Source organism: Alligator mississippiensis, chromosome 1 (genome assembly GCF_030867095.1).
Source record: "Alligator mississippiensis isolate rAllMis1 chromosome 1, rAllMis1, whole genome shotgun sequence".
NCBI lineage: Eukaryota > Metazoa > Chordata > Crocodylia > Alligatoridae > Alligator > Alligator mississippiensis.
The window spans coordinates 196,003,211-196,022,377 of record NC_081824.1 but is presented as its reverse complement, the minus strand read 5'-3'; the positions used below and the strand labels follow the sequence as shown (position 1 = coordinate 196,022,377).

Genomic DNA, 19,167 nt, shown 5'->3' with positions numbered 1-19,167 from the left:
TAGCTCTCTGTGTCAAGGAAAGCTGCACGTCCCTACAAGCCGACGTTGGCACCCACGGTGGACGACTTGAGACCCTCTGGGTTAAAATCTGTGGGGAACACGGCACAGGGGATACTGTGGTGGGAGTCTACTACAGACCCCCTACCCAGGGTCAAGACCTTGACCAGGAGTTTGCCAGGGAATTGGCTGAGGCCATGCGCTCCCGGTGTATGGTTGTCATGGGAGATTTTAACTACCCAGACATCTCGGGGGAGGAGCGCTCAGCCAAATCCTAGCAGGCGCAGAGCTTTCTCTTGTGCATGGGTGACCTCTATCTGATGCAGGAAGTCTACAGGCCGACGAGAGGTAAAGCGCTGCTCGACCTCGTGCTGGCACCCGGGGACAACCTAATCAGCGACCTAACGATCAAAGGGAAGTTGAGTGACAGTGACCACAAGCTGATCACCTTCACCATCTGCCGTAAAGCTGGCAAGTCAGTCAGTAATACAGAAGTCCTCGACTTCAGGAAAGCTGACTTTGACAAGCTAAGAAGGCTCGTCAGTGAGGCCATAAAGGGCCACAACCCAAAGGGGAGGGGAGTTCAGGACGAGTGGTTGCTCCTCAATGGAGCAATCCTGGATGTGCAAGCAAAGTTCATCATGTCTCGAAGGAAGGGCAGCAAAAGGGCACAACAGCCCCCTTGGCTCTCCAGGGAACTGGCGGACCTCCTGCATCTTAAAAGGAAGACCTACAAAGGATGGAGGACTGGAACCACCACCAAGGAGAAATACTCTGCTCTGGTCTGGACCTGCAGAGAGCAAACCAGGAAAGTCAAGGATGCGATGGAACTCCAGCTAGCTACAAATATCAAGGACAATAGAAAGGCCTTTTTTAGATATTTGGAGAGCCGGACGAAAAGCAAGGGCAACCTTAGACCCCTGCTAAACCAGATGGGACAGCTGACAACTGATGCCCATGAAAAAGCAAACTTGCTAAATGGGTACTTTGCATCAGTTTTTCACCAGTCACATGGGCCCCCCTCTTCCCACTGTGGGTCAGGGAGGCCCGGGTGAAGGAGATTTCTTGTCCTCCATCGAAGCTGACCTCGTGAAGGAACACCTTGACAGGCTGGATACCTTCAAGTCAGCCGGCCCTGATGGTTTACACCCAAGGGTAGTCAAGGAGCTGGCAAGCATCATAGCTCAGCCCCTGGCACAGATCTTTGAGAACTCCTGGTGCTCTGGTGAAGTGCCCGAAGATTGGAAGAAGGGCAATATGGTGCCTATCTTCAAAAAAGGAAGGAAAATAGATCCGGCAAACTACAGGCCCATCAGCTTGACCTCTATCCAGGGGAAGGTCTTGGAAAAGATTATCAAAGAGGCCATCCTTAACAGACTAGCTGACGGCAATATACTGAGGGATACCCAGCATGGGTTTGGGGAGGGTAGGTCTTGCTTGACCAATCTCATTTCCTTCTACGACCAGGTGACCTATCACCTGGACAAGGGGGAAGAGATTGATGTCATATATCTTTTTTAAAAAGCCTTTGATTTGGTATCCCATGATCACCTCTTGGCAAAACTGGTTAACTGCGGCCTCGACCTCACCACAATCCACTGGCTGGGGAATTGGCTCCGGGGTAGGACCCAGATGGTGGTGGTTGACAGGAGCCAATCGTCTTGGTGCGCAGTCTCCAGTGGGGTCCCTCAAGGCTCTGTCCTAGGACCTATGCTGTTTAACATCTTTATCAATGATGTGGACATTGGTGTCAGAAGCAAACTGGCCAAGTTTGCCGACAACACCGAACTCTGGGGTAAAGCATCCACACTTGAGGACAGGAGGGTTATCCAGGCAGATCTTGACAGGCTCATGAAATGGACAGATGAGAACCTGATGGTGTTCAACACTGAAATTGCGAGGTTCTCCAACTTGGGAGGAAAATCCTGCAGCATGCTTATAGGCTCGGCAGTGCCATGCTGGTTAGCACTACAGATGAAAGGGACTTGGGGGTCATGATTGACCACAAGATGAACATGAGCCTTCAATGTGATGCTGCGGCTAGTTAAGCGAGCAAAACGCTGGCTTGCATCCATAGATGTTTCTCAAGCAAATACCGGGACATCATTCTCCCATTGTACTCAGCCTTGGTGAGGCCGCAGATATTGTACTGCGTCCAGTTTTGGGTTCCACAATTCAAACAGGATGGAAGAAGCTTGACAGGGTGCAGAGGAGGGCTGCGCGCGTGATCAGAGGTTAGGAAAACAGACCTTATAATGAGAGGCTGAGAGCCATGGGACTCTTCAGCCTGGAAAAGTGCAGGCTCAGGGGTGATCTGGTGGCTGCTTATAAGTTTATTGGGGTGCTTATCAGGATCTGGGGGAACGTCTGTTCACCAGAGCGCCCCAAGGGATGACAAGATCAAATGGTCACAAACTCCACTGCGACCGATTCAGGCTGGACATAAGGAAGAACTTCTTTACTGTCCAAGCCCCCAAGGTTTGGAATAGACTGCCGCCGGAGACAGTTCAAGCACCCACTTCGAACACCTTCAAGACACATTTGGATGCTTATCTTGCTGGGATCCTATGATCTGTGCTGACTTCCTGCCCCTGGGTAGGGGGCTGGACTCGATGATCCTCCAGGGTCCCTTTCAGCCTGAATGTATATGAATCTATAAATATATATGGAAAAATTATAAATTTGTTAAAATTTTCCAGGTATAGAATCAAATTATCAGAGGGTCATCTTAAATTTGTCCCCCCCCCACCACTGCTACAATAGGGAAAGCAGTGGCAGGGCGGAGCGGGTGTCAGGCAGCCTCCTTATCTTCTGCCCCTCCTGCTTCTCCAGGCTGCCTGCCATCCCCATCCCACCCCCCCGGTATCTGCCCCCCACAGCCTCTGCCCTGGCTCTTGTCCCCTGTCTGCTCCCCACAGCCTCTGCTCCCTTCCCCTCTTATTACTGTGAGATGTGGTTCTGACTCCATTCCCTCCTGAGGCACAGAGCATATGGACACATGGCCCCTGCCCAGCCATGCAAACACATTTCAGGGCTGGAGCTGTACCAATGCTGATAGGCTTGGCAGGTGACAGAGTTTCCATGTGTTCAGTGCCCAGCAGTGAATGGAGCCAGAGCTGCTCCTGACAGTAAGGGAAGGGGAGAGGAGACAAGTACAGGGGCAGAGGGTGCCAAGAGCAGGTGGGGGTAGGGGTCAGGCAACTGCTAGTGCTCTGACTCTGGCCCCAACTTGGGAGTGAATACCTGTCCCCCTTTCTGCCTTTTATATGAATCCAAGATGAGGGGCATTTTTCCACAGGCTGAATGGGTGGAAAAACCTGGTTTTGGATTTGAGTAAATAAGGTAGTAAAAATATTTATGCTTAAGTTCATGCTGCTAAAATGAGAAAAAAACGTTGAGTCACTGTCTCCTTAGTTATCAGTATTTTATTTCTGATTTATACATGCAGTTATTGGAGATTCTGTATTACATGGATCTTGAAAATGTGCTTCCAAGAACAGAAGACTCTATGAAAATGAATCCAAAAGAGCTCTTAAACTGGACTACAAACATTGCGGATACCTCCACCAAGTATAGTCTCTACTTTTTATTTTTCACGGGTCTACAAAAATATATGTTGATTACAAAATGAAATGTTTTAAATTAGTCTCTTTGGGTATTTTTACACGTGTTCTGGGATGCGGCGCCAGACACTTTAATTAGTGAGCCATGCTAATTAAAAGTGCCTGCACGTCACGTGATTCAGCATCACAAGACTGAAAAAATGGTGGTGGGGCGCTTTCAATTAGAGGTCATAAGACATGTTTTATTTCAAACCACCCCACCACCACCAGTGCGGGGATGCTGGAGCATGGAAATTTCCATGCTCCAGCAGACTTGATTAGCCAAGTCTTCTCCGATGTGCTGGAAATAAGCAGACTCCCTGCATGTCTGTAGAAGCCCTTCGGGATTACTTCCTTCTGAAGTAAAGACTTGTCATTCTGAACTGTTTTAGCTTTTACCTCATTGAACTCCAAATCTAAATATGAAAAAAATATCAGATGTTCAGTGTACTAACATGGTGAGTTACCTGGTAGTAAGCATGTTGGTTACAGTGGGCATCAGATGTTCAGTGTACTAACATGGTGAGTTACCTGGTAGTAAGCATGTTGGTTACAGTGGGCAGATGTTGAGTATATGCTCCGTATTTTTCAACAACTGATTTATCTAAAAAGCATCTAATAAATATGGCCAGCATGTCTACAATTGAATAGTAATTAAGAACTAACAAGTTGCTCCTGCTGTAAGAGATTGGAGTCAATAGATGTCACATGGCATTTCTTGAATGGCGAGTACCAAATTCTGTAGAGTGGTTTGATGCATACACACTTCACATTGGGCACATCAGTCATTTGAGTCTGTTTGTGAGGAATCTATTCGACAGTTCCAGATCTCGGGATCTATTTTAGACTATCAAATACTGTAGTTCACAACCTAACGTTTATAAGAAATTATATCAGTGATTTAATTTTTTTATTGGAATGACAGAAATTGACAGCATTACTCATAACATTGCAATCCTTACAGAATGTTTGTATGCTGGCAGTGATTATAAATAAATAATGGCACTTGCTAATAATCAGTTAATCTATCACCTGAGATATCTTAAAATTTAAGAGTGTCAAATGGATTAAGAAGAAAGAAAACTAGTTCTGGATGGGTTTTTTTCTCCTTGGGCTCTTCCAGTATTAAACATCAAGCTAAAAATAAGAAGTTATTGTGATTTTGAAAGAAGGAATTGAACGTTGGTAAGCATTCAGTTTTGTTGCATTTTTCCCCAATCCTTGGCTGAATAAATACCCACTAATTATAATGGTGAATTCTGGCCATCAAACGAATACTAATTTGATATGCTGTGTTATATAGAGAGGAGTGTGCTTTGCCAGTGGCAAGAAGCAGATGTTAACCAAGATCAGGTTAATAGGCACGTTTAGTTGTAGTTGACACAACATCAACTACAACGGTTCAGGGGTGATGGCAAGGTCATGTGGCTTACATCTAGGTTGCCAGGGTCCAGTTTTTGCTGTGAAGTGCTGACTACTGCAGAGGACTGGCTGTTCAACAGAATGGAGTTGTTCAGTGCAAAAAGTATGATACACTTAATATCCTTAAGGTAGCCCTCTTTCTCCCACCACACATCCTCTAAGCTGTTTAAGAAAAAGCAGCACTTCAGTGAACAAGGTTAACCCATGACAACATATTCCACCTTGGGGCATAAGCAGTCATATTGACAAGAGTCCTCAAGAGAGTCAAATCAACTCAGTTGATTCCAGAATGGATTTTAGCCTTCTTTCAGCCCATTTCAGGAACTAGCTACCCACTTCAGGCATCTTTGGTCCTGTATCCCTGGGGACAACGTGTCTTGAACAGAATTGCAGTACTAATTGGCCCACTGTTTGAGCCAATGGCATTATATTCTGTGCTGTATTTGTCATTTTAGTGAGAAGGGCTGAGGAAATGCAGGCCCTGATGGCAGGGCCCCCCCCTACAGTTTTCCATCTTCACAAGTTATTCTTAAGACCCATCCCAACTTTCTGCTAACAGTTTATCCTGGGATGTCACAAAGTATGTCTGAACGGTTCTCCCAGGATTGCATCATTGAATCAGTGGCAGAAAAATGCCACTGCATTCAGCTGCTCACTAAAGCCTGATTGGACAGGCATTCCTGGTGCTTTTCTGCTTCAGAACAACCAGTCACAACTTGTCCCAGGACAAATAAGACATCTGTTCCTAGCATGAGATCCCACATCGGAATGGACTAGTCACTGCTTTAGAGTCCCCTACAGTGGAATTACCCTATAAACAAGCAGTTGACAGAGAAGGAGGTTATTTACTCTGCACTAACTTGTGTCCTCCAAGCCATGTCCCCATGCACTTTTTCCTCAGTCTGGCATACCCAGGGCTTCAAGGCGAAGGAAAACTGGAGCAATGTAAGTGCATCCTGGCCCTCATGTCCTCAGTGTGATGAAGTAGAATATCAAGGCACATGCATGTGCCCTATCAGTACCATTGATCACAACACTTTCCAAGCTTGAGTGTGTGTGTAGTCCATGAGCACTCACCATGGAATGTCCCAGCACATCTGGGAGATGTGTTGGGACAGTTGAGACAGCACCTCTCAACTCCAGGTACTGTAGGGTATTTTATTGTTTTTGAGTATGTCATTTTACAATGACAAATGCTTAGATTAGTTTTCTTAGCTTGTTTCCATTGGAAGAAAGACTTTTAGGTTTTTACTCTTGAATATAATTAAAGTTAGCAGAGCTGTTTTTAAGTGTCTGTGGATATCTGTAGTGTGTTATGCCGGAACATCTTTGCTTCTCCATCAGTGTAACCAATGGATTTGATTTTTTGTAATTTCTTAATCAAGTTAACTCATTCAAAGAATTTAGGCAATTTTGATTAAGTTTATAGGTCTGAGGCTGCACAGGTTCCTCCTGTGTCATGTGAGCCCTCAGGGCTCCCAGGACCCAGGGGTCTGAACAGGAAGCAAAAGTTGAAGAAAGGAGCATCAGCAGCCTGGGAACCTTAGCAGCGGTGACCAGGTAGAATCTCATGGTTGCAATTTAACTAACACCTTGTGGGCCAGATGCAGCCCATGAAATGCCAGTTGGACAGAGCTAGTTATACCTATCTTAGCTTTATTTATTTATTTTTCAATCACAGATTCAGCTTCTTGAACGCAGGTGACAGTGGAAACAATGGTTTAGACGAGCTGCCAAAAGTGTTCCCTCTAAGCTGTTGTAGAAGAAACAGGCTTTACTCTATTGTTTGGTCACAAAGTTGTCAGAGACCTTTATTAAAGAAGCAGCTGCTGGATAGAGCAGCAGACAGACAGAACTTCCTCTTATCAATCCCGCATGCCCCTCTTCCCCCCCCAGACAATTGAAGCAAGCCTTTTATATGTTTCAATTCAGGTCACATGACACAAGATATAACAAGTCAAAGAAAAACTGATTTGAACCAGAAAGTTGCAAGAGGGCATAGACTGTGGTTTGACCTATTGACCTCACAGGTCTACTCAGCTCAACAAGGGAAAAGGGCGGGAGAAAGAGCAGATTGCAAAATAGGTGGGGAAAAAGCAATCATTAGCAAATATTGCACTAACTCAAGAAGTCAGCAGAAATTAAGGCCTGGAGTTTTCTTCTTCCACACTGTGCAGCTTGCATGGCTGCGCAGGTGAACTCATGCCACGCTGCCAGGAGCACCTGTGTGGCCGCGCACACTGCACAGCTTACATGGAACGCTGGCTGCCAGCATTCTAATTCCAATGCCATCAGACACTGTTAGAATCACAAAATCATAGAAAATGAGGGTTGGAAAGGACCTCAGATCATCTAGTCCAACCCCCTGCTCAAAGCAGGGCCATCCCCAACTAGATCATCCCAGCCAAACCTTTGTCTAGCCGGGTTTTGAAAACATCCAAGGATGGAGCTTCCACCACCTCTCTGGGTAATTTATTCCAGTGTTTTACTACCCTCCTAGTGAGACAATTCTTCCTAATATCTAATTTAAGCTTCCCTTGCTGCAACTTGAGACCATTACTCCTTGTTCTGTCATCTGCTACCATTGAGAACAGTCCAGCTCCATCCTCTTTGGAAACCCCTTCAGGTAGTTGAAGGCTGCTATCAAATCCCCTCTCAGTCTTCTCTAGATTATATAAGCCCAGTTCCCTCAGTCTTCCCTCATAAATTATGCCCCCAGCCTCCTCACCATTTTGTTGCCCTCCACTGGACTCTCCAATTTCTCCATATCCTTTCTGTAGTGGGATGCTCAAAACTGAACACAGTACTCCAGATGTGGCCTCACCAATGCTGAATAGAGGGGAATAATCATTTCCCTTGACCTACTGGCAATGCACCTACCAATATAGCTGAGTATGCCACTAGCCTTCTTGGCAACTAGGGCACACTGCTGACTCATATTCAGCTTATTGTCCTCTGTAACCCCCAGCTCCTTTTTTTCAGAGCTGTTAGGCAATTTGATGACTAAAATGTCTAACACAGGTGGAAGAGTAATGATGGAAAGAGAGAAAATCGTCAGCAAAGATAGCTAATGTTCTGTTCTTAATTAAAAGAATTTTAAAGGATGTGGGGTTAAGATCTGCACTTATATGTACAGTAGAGACCTAATACCACCTAACAGTTGAACCATTCACAAGTGTTATTGAGTGGGAACTGGTTCACAGTTGTCATGGCTCAGAGGTGTCTGCACATACAGTGTCTAGGCGTTCCAGGTAGAGTGGTCACCTTTTAGAGGTCAAAGTGCTGTGGCAATGGGGAGAGGTGAGAGTCAGCACCCAGCCCAGCATGCCTCACAGTGGGCAGGTTGGTGGAGAGGTTGCCTGCACCTGTGCTTAGAGACTTTCAGGGGGTGGGTGACCTGGGGTTACAGGTACTTTTCACTTTTCTGCTTTCAATTCTCTCCTAAATATGAGTTCACAAAAGTTCAGTAGCCTGCATTTGACCAAACTCTTCAGAGTACTCTGGGTGTTAGAAAGATAGCTTCTGTTGACTAAGCAGTGCAAGGAAGCTCATTGATAAAAAAAAGTACCAATAAAAAGAAAAAATGGGGGCAGTTGAGTTCTTGCTGTGTATCAAAGTGGCCAGTTCCAGTAGCATGGGGTGAGAAGTGATGCAATGTGGGATGCCTGGAGAACTGAACAGGTCTTTGTCAAAGAATGCTTGATGTCTGCATATAACCCTGAACTGGTGCACCATGAGCTGGTTCAAAATAATACCTGATTTTTCCAGATATACTTTTGGACCATACCAGACAACTTTAAAACCAGTTTAGCACGCCTTTATATCTGTTAGTTTCAGATTGAAACTGCATTTAAACCAGGCTAAGTGTTAGGTGTTCTGTACCCTCTGTTAGGTATAGGGCCTTAACCTGCCTTCTAGAGGGAGGAACTAATTAGGAATAAAACAGGTTTTATGGAAGCAGAAGGAACAGGATATGTCTGTTTTAATTTTAAATTTATATGCAACAAATATTGAGACTGTATAGACATTGTGCACTCAGCTTAGAAAGCATCCTTTAAAAACCCATTTGAGGATGTTCAATACCTAGTCTGCCATGCTGCCAAAAATTTCATATTCATAAAACACAAAATCCTCATGACTAACCAAAAATCCAAATGTTGTTTCTCCTCCGGATGTGTATTCAGGTGCTGAACTTTCATAACAGATTAGACTGGGTTGGATTTCAAGCTGGCAGCAGCTAACAACATATAATATATTCAACAAGAGAGAAGATATTTTAATATTTGCTGCCAGTGACGATTACCAAGTGTTTTTAGATGTGAAGTTATAGCAAAATTTACTGTATTTTTATTATGTGTTCTTTACCTTATTTTTACAGCGTTGAAATTCAAAGCATAGCTCTCAAATTTGCTTCAAAATTGGTCATCCATCTTGTAGAGAATTGCCAAGAGGTAAGGGATGTATATTTTTCTTAAAGAAAGCATATTACATATTAAGGTTTAGTTAGTTTGTCATAATAGAAGGCATTAATATCGTTCCTTATCTAGAATTCACTTTAATTCTCTCTTGTTTTTTATTGTGTTTGTAAGGCTTTTATTATGAGTCTTTCCAAAATCTGTACCCACTACATTCTGAACTGACAGATATCACTTTAATGTACTCACCTTTAAGGATAGGTCTCCATTGATATTTAGAGTTAACCTCAAGGTCATTCTCAGCCAACCTGAGTCACATGACCTTTCCCCACCTTATCATACCTTGTAGCCTGCACCAGTAAAATCTACATTTTACTGCTGATCTCTTGAGTGCATTACTAAGATGTATCCTTTGCACCTTATTAAAGTAGTTCACTTTTAAGAATAGGTCATCAGAGTCTGTCTGTCTTGCTTGTCTTATGAATGGTAGAGAAGGGAATGGGTTATAGAAGAACTGGAAAACAAGAAGAGTGTGATTGATTCTGGTGGACTTTAGTCTTGAGGCTTGGGTAATTTCCGAATAGAATTAAGAGGTGGCAAGGGTAAAGTGAAGATCATATCTGGAAATTCAGCAGAGTTCCAGAGCTGGTCTGGACTGCTGTCAAGAGTTAAATTTAAAGGTTTACAGAATAGATGGTCAGCATATATGAGTTTAAGGATGACTTTAAATTTGACCCTGACTGTTAGTGTAGAGAGAGTCCCTTAGGTAAGTTGAATTTGGGCACATTAATACATCTTTTCAGTGCAGGGTTGATTCATAGGGTATTTGATTCCTAACAGCCTGCCATGGAGAGAGACATAACATACATATTCAATCTGTTAGTCCTCCAGGATACTCAAAATGTGTTATTTGTATTACTGTATGTACATTCTCTATTTCTGAGTTGGTAATCTCCAAGTCATTTTATATGTACCAAGCAGTAGTATAGGAGTCATTGGTCTCTGCTGGTATACGTGTATACCCATGCATTTATAATATGTATACGTATGGCCAAATACAGACATTCAAAAAGCCGAAGGAAGAATTGATCTAACCTATGTGGATTTCTGTAAGTGGCCTAGGTTAGACTGGTACCAAACAGAACACATGTTCACTCTTTGGTAGGGTGGGGAGCACGTAGGCAGGCTGCCTGCACTGGCCAAAGCCTGCAAGTTGGGGGTGCTCCTGCATGCCTCCCAGCATGCCCCACAGGCTCCCCGGACTGTCAGAGACTGCCAAGCACAGTTGAGAACTTGGACCACCCCTGATTAGCTGCTGGGCACAGGCAAGCACACCCCAAACCCCCTGCCCCTCCATACCCTTTGCCCACCCTAGTACTTTGGGACCCTGGAGCTCTGGGCCCTTGCAGCACCCCAGGTGTCTATGGCCTAGGTACCTGCGGGCAGTAGCCAAACTGGAGGTCACAGGGTTGCCTCCATGCAGGCCCAAGCCCAATGCTCTGCCCCTGCCACCCCAACCCACCAGAGGCAAGCTGCCCAGACCAGATCTTGCTGGGTGCAGGGGGAGGAGGCCATGCTGGGATATGGGTGGCAGGGTGCCTGGCTCTGGCCACTGAGATGTGGTATGCAGGAACCAGGGTCAGGCTCTGTGGGATTGTGCCTGACTGAGTATGTAGGAGCCATATTCAGGCTCTATGTGGCCTTCCTGAGCACAGCGCATGGAGTTCCCTGGCTGGGTGTGCAGCCCAGGTCCAGTTCAGTGGGGCTACACCCAACCATAGCAGTTTTCCTGGGCTCTGTGTCAAGTCTGTATGTACATTGTGGGGTGCTTTGTGATAGGGTGTGGGGACACAGCCCAGGGACATGGGTGCCTAGGTCCTGGAGCTCATACAGGGGACACAAACTCCCCTCTCTCCCTCCCTACTACCAGCCTATAGTTGACAGATGGCCAGAGTTAGGGACAGAGAGAGGGTCTGTGCTGGCTCAGCTCTAGGAGACCTTGTGGTGGGGCCTGTTGGACATTTGGCTGGAGCAGCCAAGGCTGGGCCAAGTGTTAGTGCACCTCCTGGCGAGGGGGGAAGGCTGTAGGAGGCCACAAAGGAGCCTGGGATGCCAGATGGCAGTGATCTAACTTGAATCAACAGAAGATCTGGTACAGAAGTTAAATTTACCCATCTTATCTAAATCAATTAGATGTAAATGCACATCAAACTGGGTGTTAGACCACATTCTGCCATTATAGACTGGTCTTTGTGCACTAAACTTCTTTATGGGGTGCACCAATAACATTTTTTGGACTGATACTGATGGCCGATTATTAAGGTGCCATATCGGCCGATACCAATCCGATTGCCAATATGTAGCCCGGCAGCTTGGAGAGCAGTGTCTGGCTGGTAAGTCTGTTGGGGGGAAGGGGCGGAGGGAGAGAAAGGGCTTGAGGGGTGCGGATTGAGGCCGCTGCAGTGAGAGACAAGTCAGGGCTGGCACAGGGGCAGGTGCTGCCCACCCCGGGGCAGGGTGGGGCATGGCACAGAGCCACGAGCAGCTTATTTGGGGGGAGGGGGGGAGGGCAGGGAGAGGGGTGGCACCTGCAGTGTACCCTGGGGGAGGCATGGGAGGCCTGTGCCCCCGTATCTGTGGGTGGGGTGAGGGTGGGCTGCTTCTGTGCACTTGGGACCGGGGGCAGTGCTAGGCTGTTCCCAGTGGTGGGGCTGCAGGCAGGGTGGGCAGCAGTGGCACTGGGAGGAGGCCTTAAGGGGGGACTACAGCCACACCAAAGTTCACCACACCCCCTCCTCCCAGCACTGTCCCACCTGCCTCGAGCGCAGACCTGGCCCAGCCCCCCTGCTGAGAAGGTCCCAGCGCTGCCCCCTGCCCCAAGCACACAGCAGCAGCCCAGCCCTTGCCCTGTGCACAGACCTGGGAGGCACAGGCCCTCGTGCCTTCCCCAGGATGTGTGCAGCCGCGGGAGCTACCTGGCTCCCCCCGGCTGCACGCAACATTTATCAATGGCATTATCGGCCACATCAGCCAAAAAAAGCCGATTGCTGTTAATGTCAATTTTCCTTTTATCACTGCCAATACGATATGGACTGATGTATTGGCGCATCTCTATTGATGGTTACGAGTTTAGATCAGTTTCCAATAACTTATACCAGTTTATATGTAATAACTGTACGTGGCCTATATGTATATGTTTATATATGTATATGTATGAAGGGAAAGATTTTTAGGATATTTTAACTTTATTGAAATTTTTATCATAATTATTTCATTGCAAAAAAAGTTCCATGTAATATTTTTTATAATGAGATCTACTTTTTGGAAATCTACCAAAATATTTCTCAGAGCTGGTTAACACTTTATTCTCTAGCCTGAAGTATGGTTCATTAATGGAAAAAAGAAAAGAAAAAGTACCACAAAGAAGTATTGAAAAGTATTTAAATTTTTCATTCTCATTTTTAAAATAGATGAAAATCAACATTTAAGATTTTACCTGCTCTTGTCGGAAGTAATTTGCATTCAGATTTCAAGCCTGAGACCACCTTTTACCATGAAGTCAGTTACGAACCATGAATGAAGGTGCTTGTAGGAAATGCCGGGCCAAGCCTGCCTGTAGCAATGCTAACATGGCTTGGTATAATAACCATAGTTAGCAATGAGAAATGTAAGACCTATGACATCTATATATGTAGTGTTTTTAATGCTAAAGAACAGATCCAACAAGAGTGATTCCCATTTCCCAAAAATTTGAGTTCTGGTAGTGGTTTGTATTCTGTATTCCTTTTCCTCACCATTGTCAGTGTTTAGGGAAGATTGATTTGGGTAAGAGCTAATTTAACAGTTCATAGCTAAGTATGATGCTAAATACCAGCTCTACATTGTACTGTTTATTTCTTCCATGTATTCTGTGCTTTCAGGTTTTGGCATTAGAGCTGAAACACTGGGTGCAACTAATAGCTTGCTCTTGTGGATATGAACAACAGACGGATATGCTATTGGCAGCTGCTGAAATACTTCAAAATATTACACCGCTCTTCCTGACCAATGAAAAACTCATCCTTGGTGAGTAAATTCCTTGAATTATGTGCCATATTCTCCTAGAACTTTTTAAAGCACGGAATAGATAAAACCTAAGAATACATGAAGCTTTTTTATATATATAATTAATCACCTGATAGGATTAAAATGCATTGTTTTAAAAAATTGGAAAGTGTTTCATAGACTCTATTCCCTTCATAATTGGAACAGCTGAATATTCTAATTAAATGAACTTATGTGGAGCAACAACAATTTAGTTGAAAGCCCCTTGGTGTAGCAGGCCCAAATATAAAAATATCTAATAGCTGACTATTTCTGGATAGAGGAAGAAATATGATTAACCCTGGAAATATGGTATAGATTTTTAATTGTGAGGATAATTAACTACTGGGTACTTCACCAAGAAATTCATTAATTTCTCTAATATTTGACAGGTTCAAAACAAAATTAAATGTCTGTTTGGAAAAAAAAATGCTCTTGTTCAGCCACACATTATTGGTTTTGAATCAAATTATTGGTTGTTGGAGCTACCTGAAGGCAGTAGCAAACCTCTCACTGATATTGATTGAACCAGGAATTAGTATAAAAAGGCCAGCAAAGTCATGCTTTCCTTTTCCGTCTTATTCATAGAATCATGATAAAGTAGCTGAGAAGGATCTGAGTCCACAAGTTAGTGCATGAACATCCCTGATGTTTTTATTTTACCTTTATTATATTTTATTTTACTGCTAAGTACTGTTTATGAAATGTTTCATAAATGTGAATGTGAAATATGGAATAGCTAAGCTCAAAATAAGATATTTTTGGATGGAGGGAAGAGGATTATCCTGCATTGTAGAGTAAGCCATTAACTTTTAATGCCGTTTTACCTTCTTTGACTGGATTAAAATGGTTTGTTTTGAATAGTGTCTCAGTAGCCTGCTATTGGACTGGATCCACTTTTTTGTTAGCAAACTGAAGGTTAGTATGTCAAATGTCTGTAAATAATACTACTGTAAAAAGTATGCATTAATTATTCAAGACTAAGTTACCATGATAAACCATTTACCTTCCAGTATTCAAGTAATAAGATATCAAGATTATCAACGTTTCACTTCTGAATTCTCACACACACGTGTTTTAAAGTTCCTGTCATTACCATGTATTGGTAATGATTAGAGGCCTGGGAACCATAACTTCTGTGGAAAAGCTGAAAGAGCTAGGATTATTAGGTCTGGCGAGGAAAAGACCTAGGAAGACTTGATAACAGCCTTCAAGTACCTGAAGAATGATTTTTCTCTGTTGGTGTACAGGATGGGATTAGGAGCAATGGCCCCAAACTAAAGTAGAGGAGATTTGGGTGGAGGATCAGGAAGAATTTTTTGACTATGCGGGGAATTAAGCATTGGAACAGGGTATCTAGAGAAGTTGTGGAATCTCCATCCCTGGACATTTTCAAGAACAGGTTAGACAGATACTTGGCTGGGATGGTGTCATTGGAGATGATCCTGCTTTGAATGGGGACTGGACTAGATGACCTCATGAAGTCTCTTCCAGCCCTACTTCCCTATTATCCTCTGCAAAAAACTCTATTACTAGTATATTTATTTATTACTAATTATGTTTTTGCAAATGTAGGAGAAAGCTCTGCTTGATTTAATTGTACTCGTATATATTAAGAATTTGCCTGCGTTATTTCTTATAGTATTATTTCTTGTACTATTAATATGATGATTCTCAGCTGAGGTACCGCAGCACTCTGGGGTGCTGTGAGCCCCCCTCTCTAACCCCTCCCCCCCCCCCCTCCGAGGGGTGCTGAGATGCAGCCACAGCTGTCCTGCAGCTAAAACTGCCCTGGTGTACATTCTTGCTGCATTAGGACTGTGATCAGCCAAAAGCAGGCAGGAGCTGGCTTGACTCTATCCCTTTAAAATCCAACCCCATGCTCTTCCTAGAAACAGAGGCAGGACAGAGGAGGTGGGGGGACAAGCCTGAGATGGGAGGCATTTTTCCAGAGTACTGGGAGGGCTTCAGCCCTAGGTGCATCCACCTCTCGTCCCCAACCCCTGAAAAGTCTGTGCCTGTGCAGACCCATGGTGTTGCGCTTACAGAAGTAGCAACTGATGCATGAACACCCTGCTGCTGTTTTAAGAGCAAGAGCTGGGATGGGCAGACCATGTGGTGGTAGCAGCAGTATCTGGGGGCTTGTTTGCAGATTCGGGCATGGGTAAGACTCCTGTGTGTGCCCCCACCCCATGCTTGTTATGCCTCTGCTCCTGGAGGTGTGCAGAAGATCCCACCAGGGGAGAATGTGCCTTTCCCCCATCTTGCCAACTGCCTACTGCCCTTCCTCAGAAGGGTAGAGGGCAGGCAGTCAATCAGTGGGCTCCCCTATGGGAGACAGCACATAAATTCTTAGCACTAGGAATGAATGCCTGTTTAAGGGCAGTGTCACTGAAAGTGCTCTCGCTGATTAGCCAAGGCACGTAGTGGTGACAGGCACAACTGTTCTCCATGCCACTACATTTCATGGCCTTTCTGCCTAGATGTCCAGCAGTAACGCCAACTGTAGTTGCAATTTTTCAGCTGGGAATTGTTTTTATTTGGTGCTGGCCTGAGCTGGATTTAAGTGAATGCCCTTTAGATGAATATCTGCGTCCCTTTCCTGATTTTTTTGACCTGATCACTGTTCCGACTACCAGATTTGGTAGTTGCCTTACCCTCTCTAGTTGCTTGCCCCTGCTATATTTAATACTTTCTCAAAGCCTACAGCTGCTCTTTTGCCCCCTCTTCACTGAAGTAATTTACATTACCGTTTATGCCACCTTCTAATTTGGCTGCACAGATATAACGTTTTAAAAATATGCATGCGCAGTCATGCAATCTGTATCATCTTAATCATTTAAGTTTCGGTTCAAATTTAAATAAGAAACTTCCATAATGTGCCCAGTCAATACTTATATCTAGGAGGTAGGGAAAAGGTAGTCTCTAATTCTTACAAGTCTTAGTCCTCTGATCCTTATAAGTACAAGGATAGTCTTAGACCATTAATATGAGATTTATTTACCTATGTGGTTATCCAGGCTCATTGTAGTATGTCACTTCTTACTTTGTGTTAAACCAGAAACTTTTCGTTTTTTGGCTATTGAACTGAATAATATAACATGCAGTTTAATATGATGTGAACGGTGGGTGGTGGTAGTAGAGTTAACCTGAGTAGACTATGAAGTGGATCAAAAACTGGCTTGATTTTTGGGCTCAAAGTGTAATAATCAATGGCTCAATGTGTAGTTGGCAGCCAGTATCAAATGGATTACCCCAGGGGTTGGTCCTGGGACTGGTTGTGTTGAATGTCTTCATCAGCAATCTGGAAGATGGGATGGAGTGCACCCTCAGGAAGTATGCAGATGACACCAATAGTAGATACGTTGGAGCAGTGTTTCTCAATCCGTGGTACACGTACCCCTGGGGGTACACGAGACAGAGGTAGGGGGTATGTAGGTGCCGCGTTTTGAGTTTGGCCTGCCCCCCAACCCAGTGGGTTGGAGGCATCTTTGCCTGTTCGGGCCAGAAATTCCGGCTGCTGCCCCTCCCGCCATGTCCGGAGCTCCAGGGCTTTCACTCCCCAGCGTCACTGTACCTGGGGACAGGGAGGGAGGCCCTGAACTGGCTGCTTTGGTCCTCAAGGAAAAAGTGGGACTCAGCTCGCAGTGATGAAACGGGAAGTGCCACTGTGGGATTTCCGGTTTTGCTTTTGCTGTGTCAATCGGCAGGGTGTACATAAGGTACCAAAGGTTGAGAGCCACTGTGCTGGAGGGTAGGGCTAGGATTCAGAGATACCTAGACAAATTGAAGGATTGGACCAAAAGAAGTCTCATGAAGTTCAGTAAGGACAAATGCAAAGTCCTGCACTTAGGGTGGAACAGTACCATGTCCCAGTACAGGCTGGGGGCTGACTGGCTAAGTAGCAGCTCTGCAGAAAAGGACCTTGGGGTTACAGAGGACAATAAACTGAATATGAGCCAACACTATTCCCTTGTTGCCAATAAGAGTAACGGCATACTGGACTGTATTAGTAGGGGCATTGCTAGTAGATTGAGAGAATTTATTTTTCCTCTCACTGGTAGAGGCCACATCTGGAGTACTGTATCCAGTTTTGGGTCCCTTAGCTACAGAAAGGATGTGGACAAATTGGAGAGCGTCCAGCAGAGGGCAACAAAAATAGTGAGGGGGCTGGGGCACATGACTTACGAGGAGAGGCTGAGGAACTAGGTTTATTTAATTTATAGAAGAGAAGACTGAGAAGGGATTTAATAGCAGCCTTCAACTACCTGAAAAGCAGTTACAAAGAGGATGGTCTAGACTGTTCTCACTGGTGGCAGATGACAGAACATGGAGCAAAGGTCTCAAGTTGCAACAAGGGAAGTTTAGGTTAGATATTAGGGAAAACTTTCTCACTAGAAGGGTAGTAAAACACTGGAACAGGCTTCCCAGAGAGGTTGTGGACTATCCATCCTTGAGGGTTTTTAAGACCCAGCTAGGCAGCGTCTTCACTGGGATGATACAGTTGGATTGCCCTGCTTTGAACAGGGGGTCGGACAAGATGACCTCCTGAGGTCCCTTCCAACCCTAATTTTCTATAAATCTAAGATAAACAATAAATCAACTTACTCAACCCATTAAGAACATATGTAAGTTGTATGTTTAACATATATGTGGTAACAGTTGGAAATTTCGGGAACTTAGCTTGGTGTAATACCAGCTGTGTATTGTATTCTTTAGACATCGAGGTCAATTATTCTTGAAAGCCAGTGAGAATGGATATTCATATATTTACTATTAAATATATAAAATAGACATATCTCGTCTTCTGAGATGTCGTAAGAATCATAAATGAGTCAATAAACCATTTGATCTGATACATGTCTTTTTGTGGTATCAATAGTATTTAACTAAGCTAAGCCTATGCCATTCCTTTAGTATCAGGAGAACATACCACATGAGTTTTGTGTGTTTGGCCCTGCCTTATAGTATCTGGAAAACTTGACTCTTGGAACCAAAAATCTAGAACTTATAAATAAGACAGATGCTACCATTCCTATCCAGTGGTGGACATCAAGAGTTTTTTGAATGACCAGTACAGGAATTTTGAGCTTTTTATCCCTTCCCATGATTGAATTAGAACAAAGCTGGCAATGAGCAAATTTTTCCTATTTGATGGCTTCTGAGGTCCTGTGTGAAAAGAGACGGTGATTCAAATCCTTTTCTGATGATTCTGAATAGACCTTCAAAACTAACAAAATTGGCATTAATTGACACCCTTGCTGACTAAAAAATTCAGGCTAGATACAGATGTTATACTTACCATGTGTTAAGCATGCAGAAAGCGCATTATGGCTGTGACAGAACAGATGTTCACAGTACATAAAGTACTTTAAAAATGGTGGATCCCACTCAAATTTAACCCTTGATGGATGTGGTATAAGACTAAAGTGCTTTAGGTTAGAGTGCTTTATCAAATGTCTATCTGTACACGAAAATCATTACTTATGTGAAGGACTTGCTGGGCCCCTGCATGTCAACAGCACGTCCACTGCTGTCTAGCAAGAAGAATGGGAACTTCAGAAAGTTCAAAGTACTCATTGCTTAGCAAAGCTCTTGCGATGATGCTGAAGGTGGTTCTCCCTTAGCAATTGAACACTGAACCTTAT

General features: G+C 44.3%; 1 protein-coding gene across 7 annotated transcripts in view; it reads left to right on the top strand.

The window, feature by feature from the left end:
• The window catches only part of THADA (THADA armadillo repeat containing), a 290,497-nt gene that overhangs the window by 225,641 nt on the left and 45,689 nt on the right, over positions 1–19,167 (top strand). For 6 of the 7 annotated variants that reach the window (XR_009457443.1, XM_019483252.2, XM_059718568.1 and 3 more), the window contains exons 34-36: positions 3,446–3,567; positions 9,400–9,472; positions 13,357–13,501. Coding sequence is in view for 6 of the 7 variants with exons in the window: in XM_019483252.2 (XP_019338797.1) it covers positions 3,446–3,567; positions 9,400–9,472; positions 13,357–13,501 (340 nt within the window). In the remaining variant the exon portion in view is untranslated. Of the gene's footprint in view, positions 1–3,445; positions 3,568–9,399; positions 9,473–13,356; positions 13,502–14,383; positions 14,438–19,167 lie in introns of all 7 variants that reach the window. The other variant, XM_059718577.1, reaches the window with a different exon arrangement.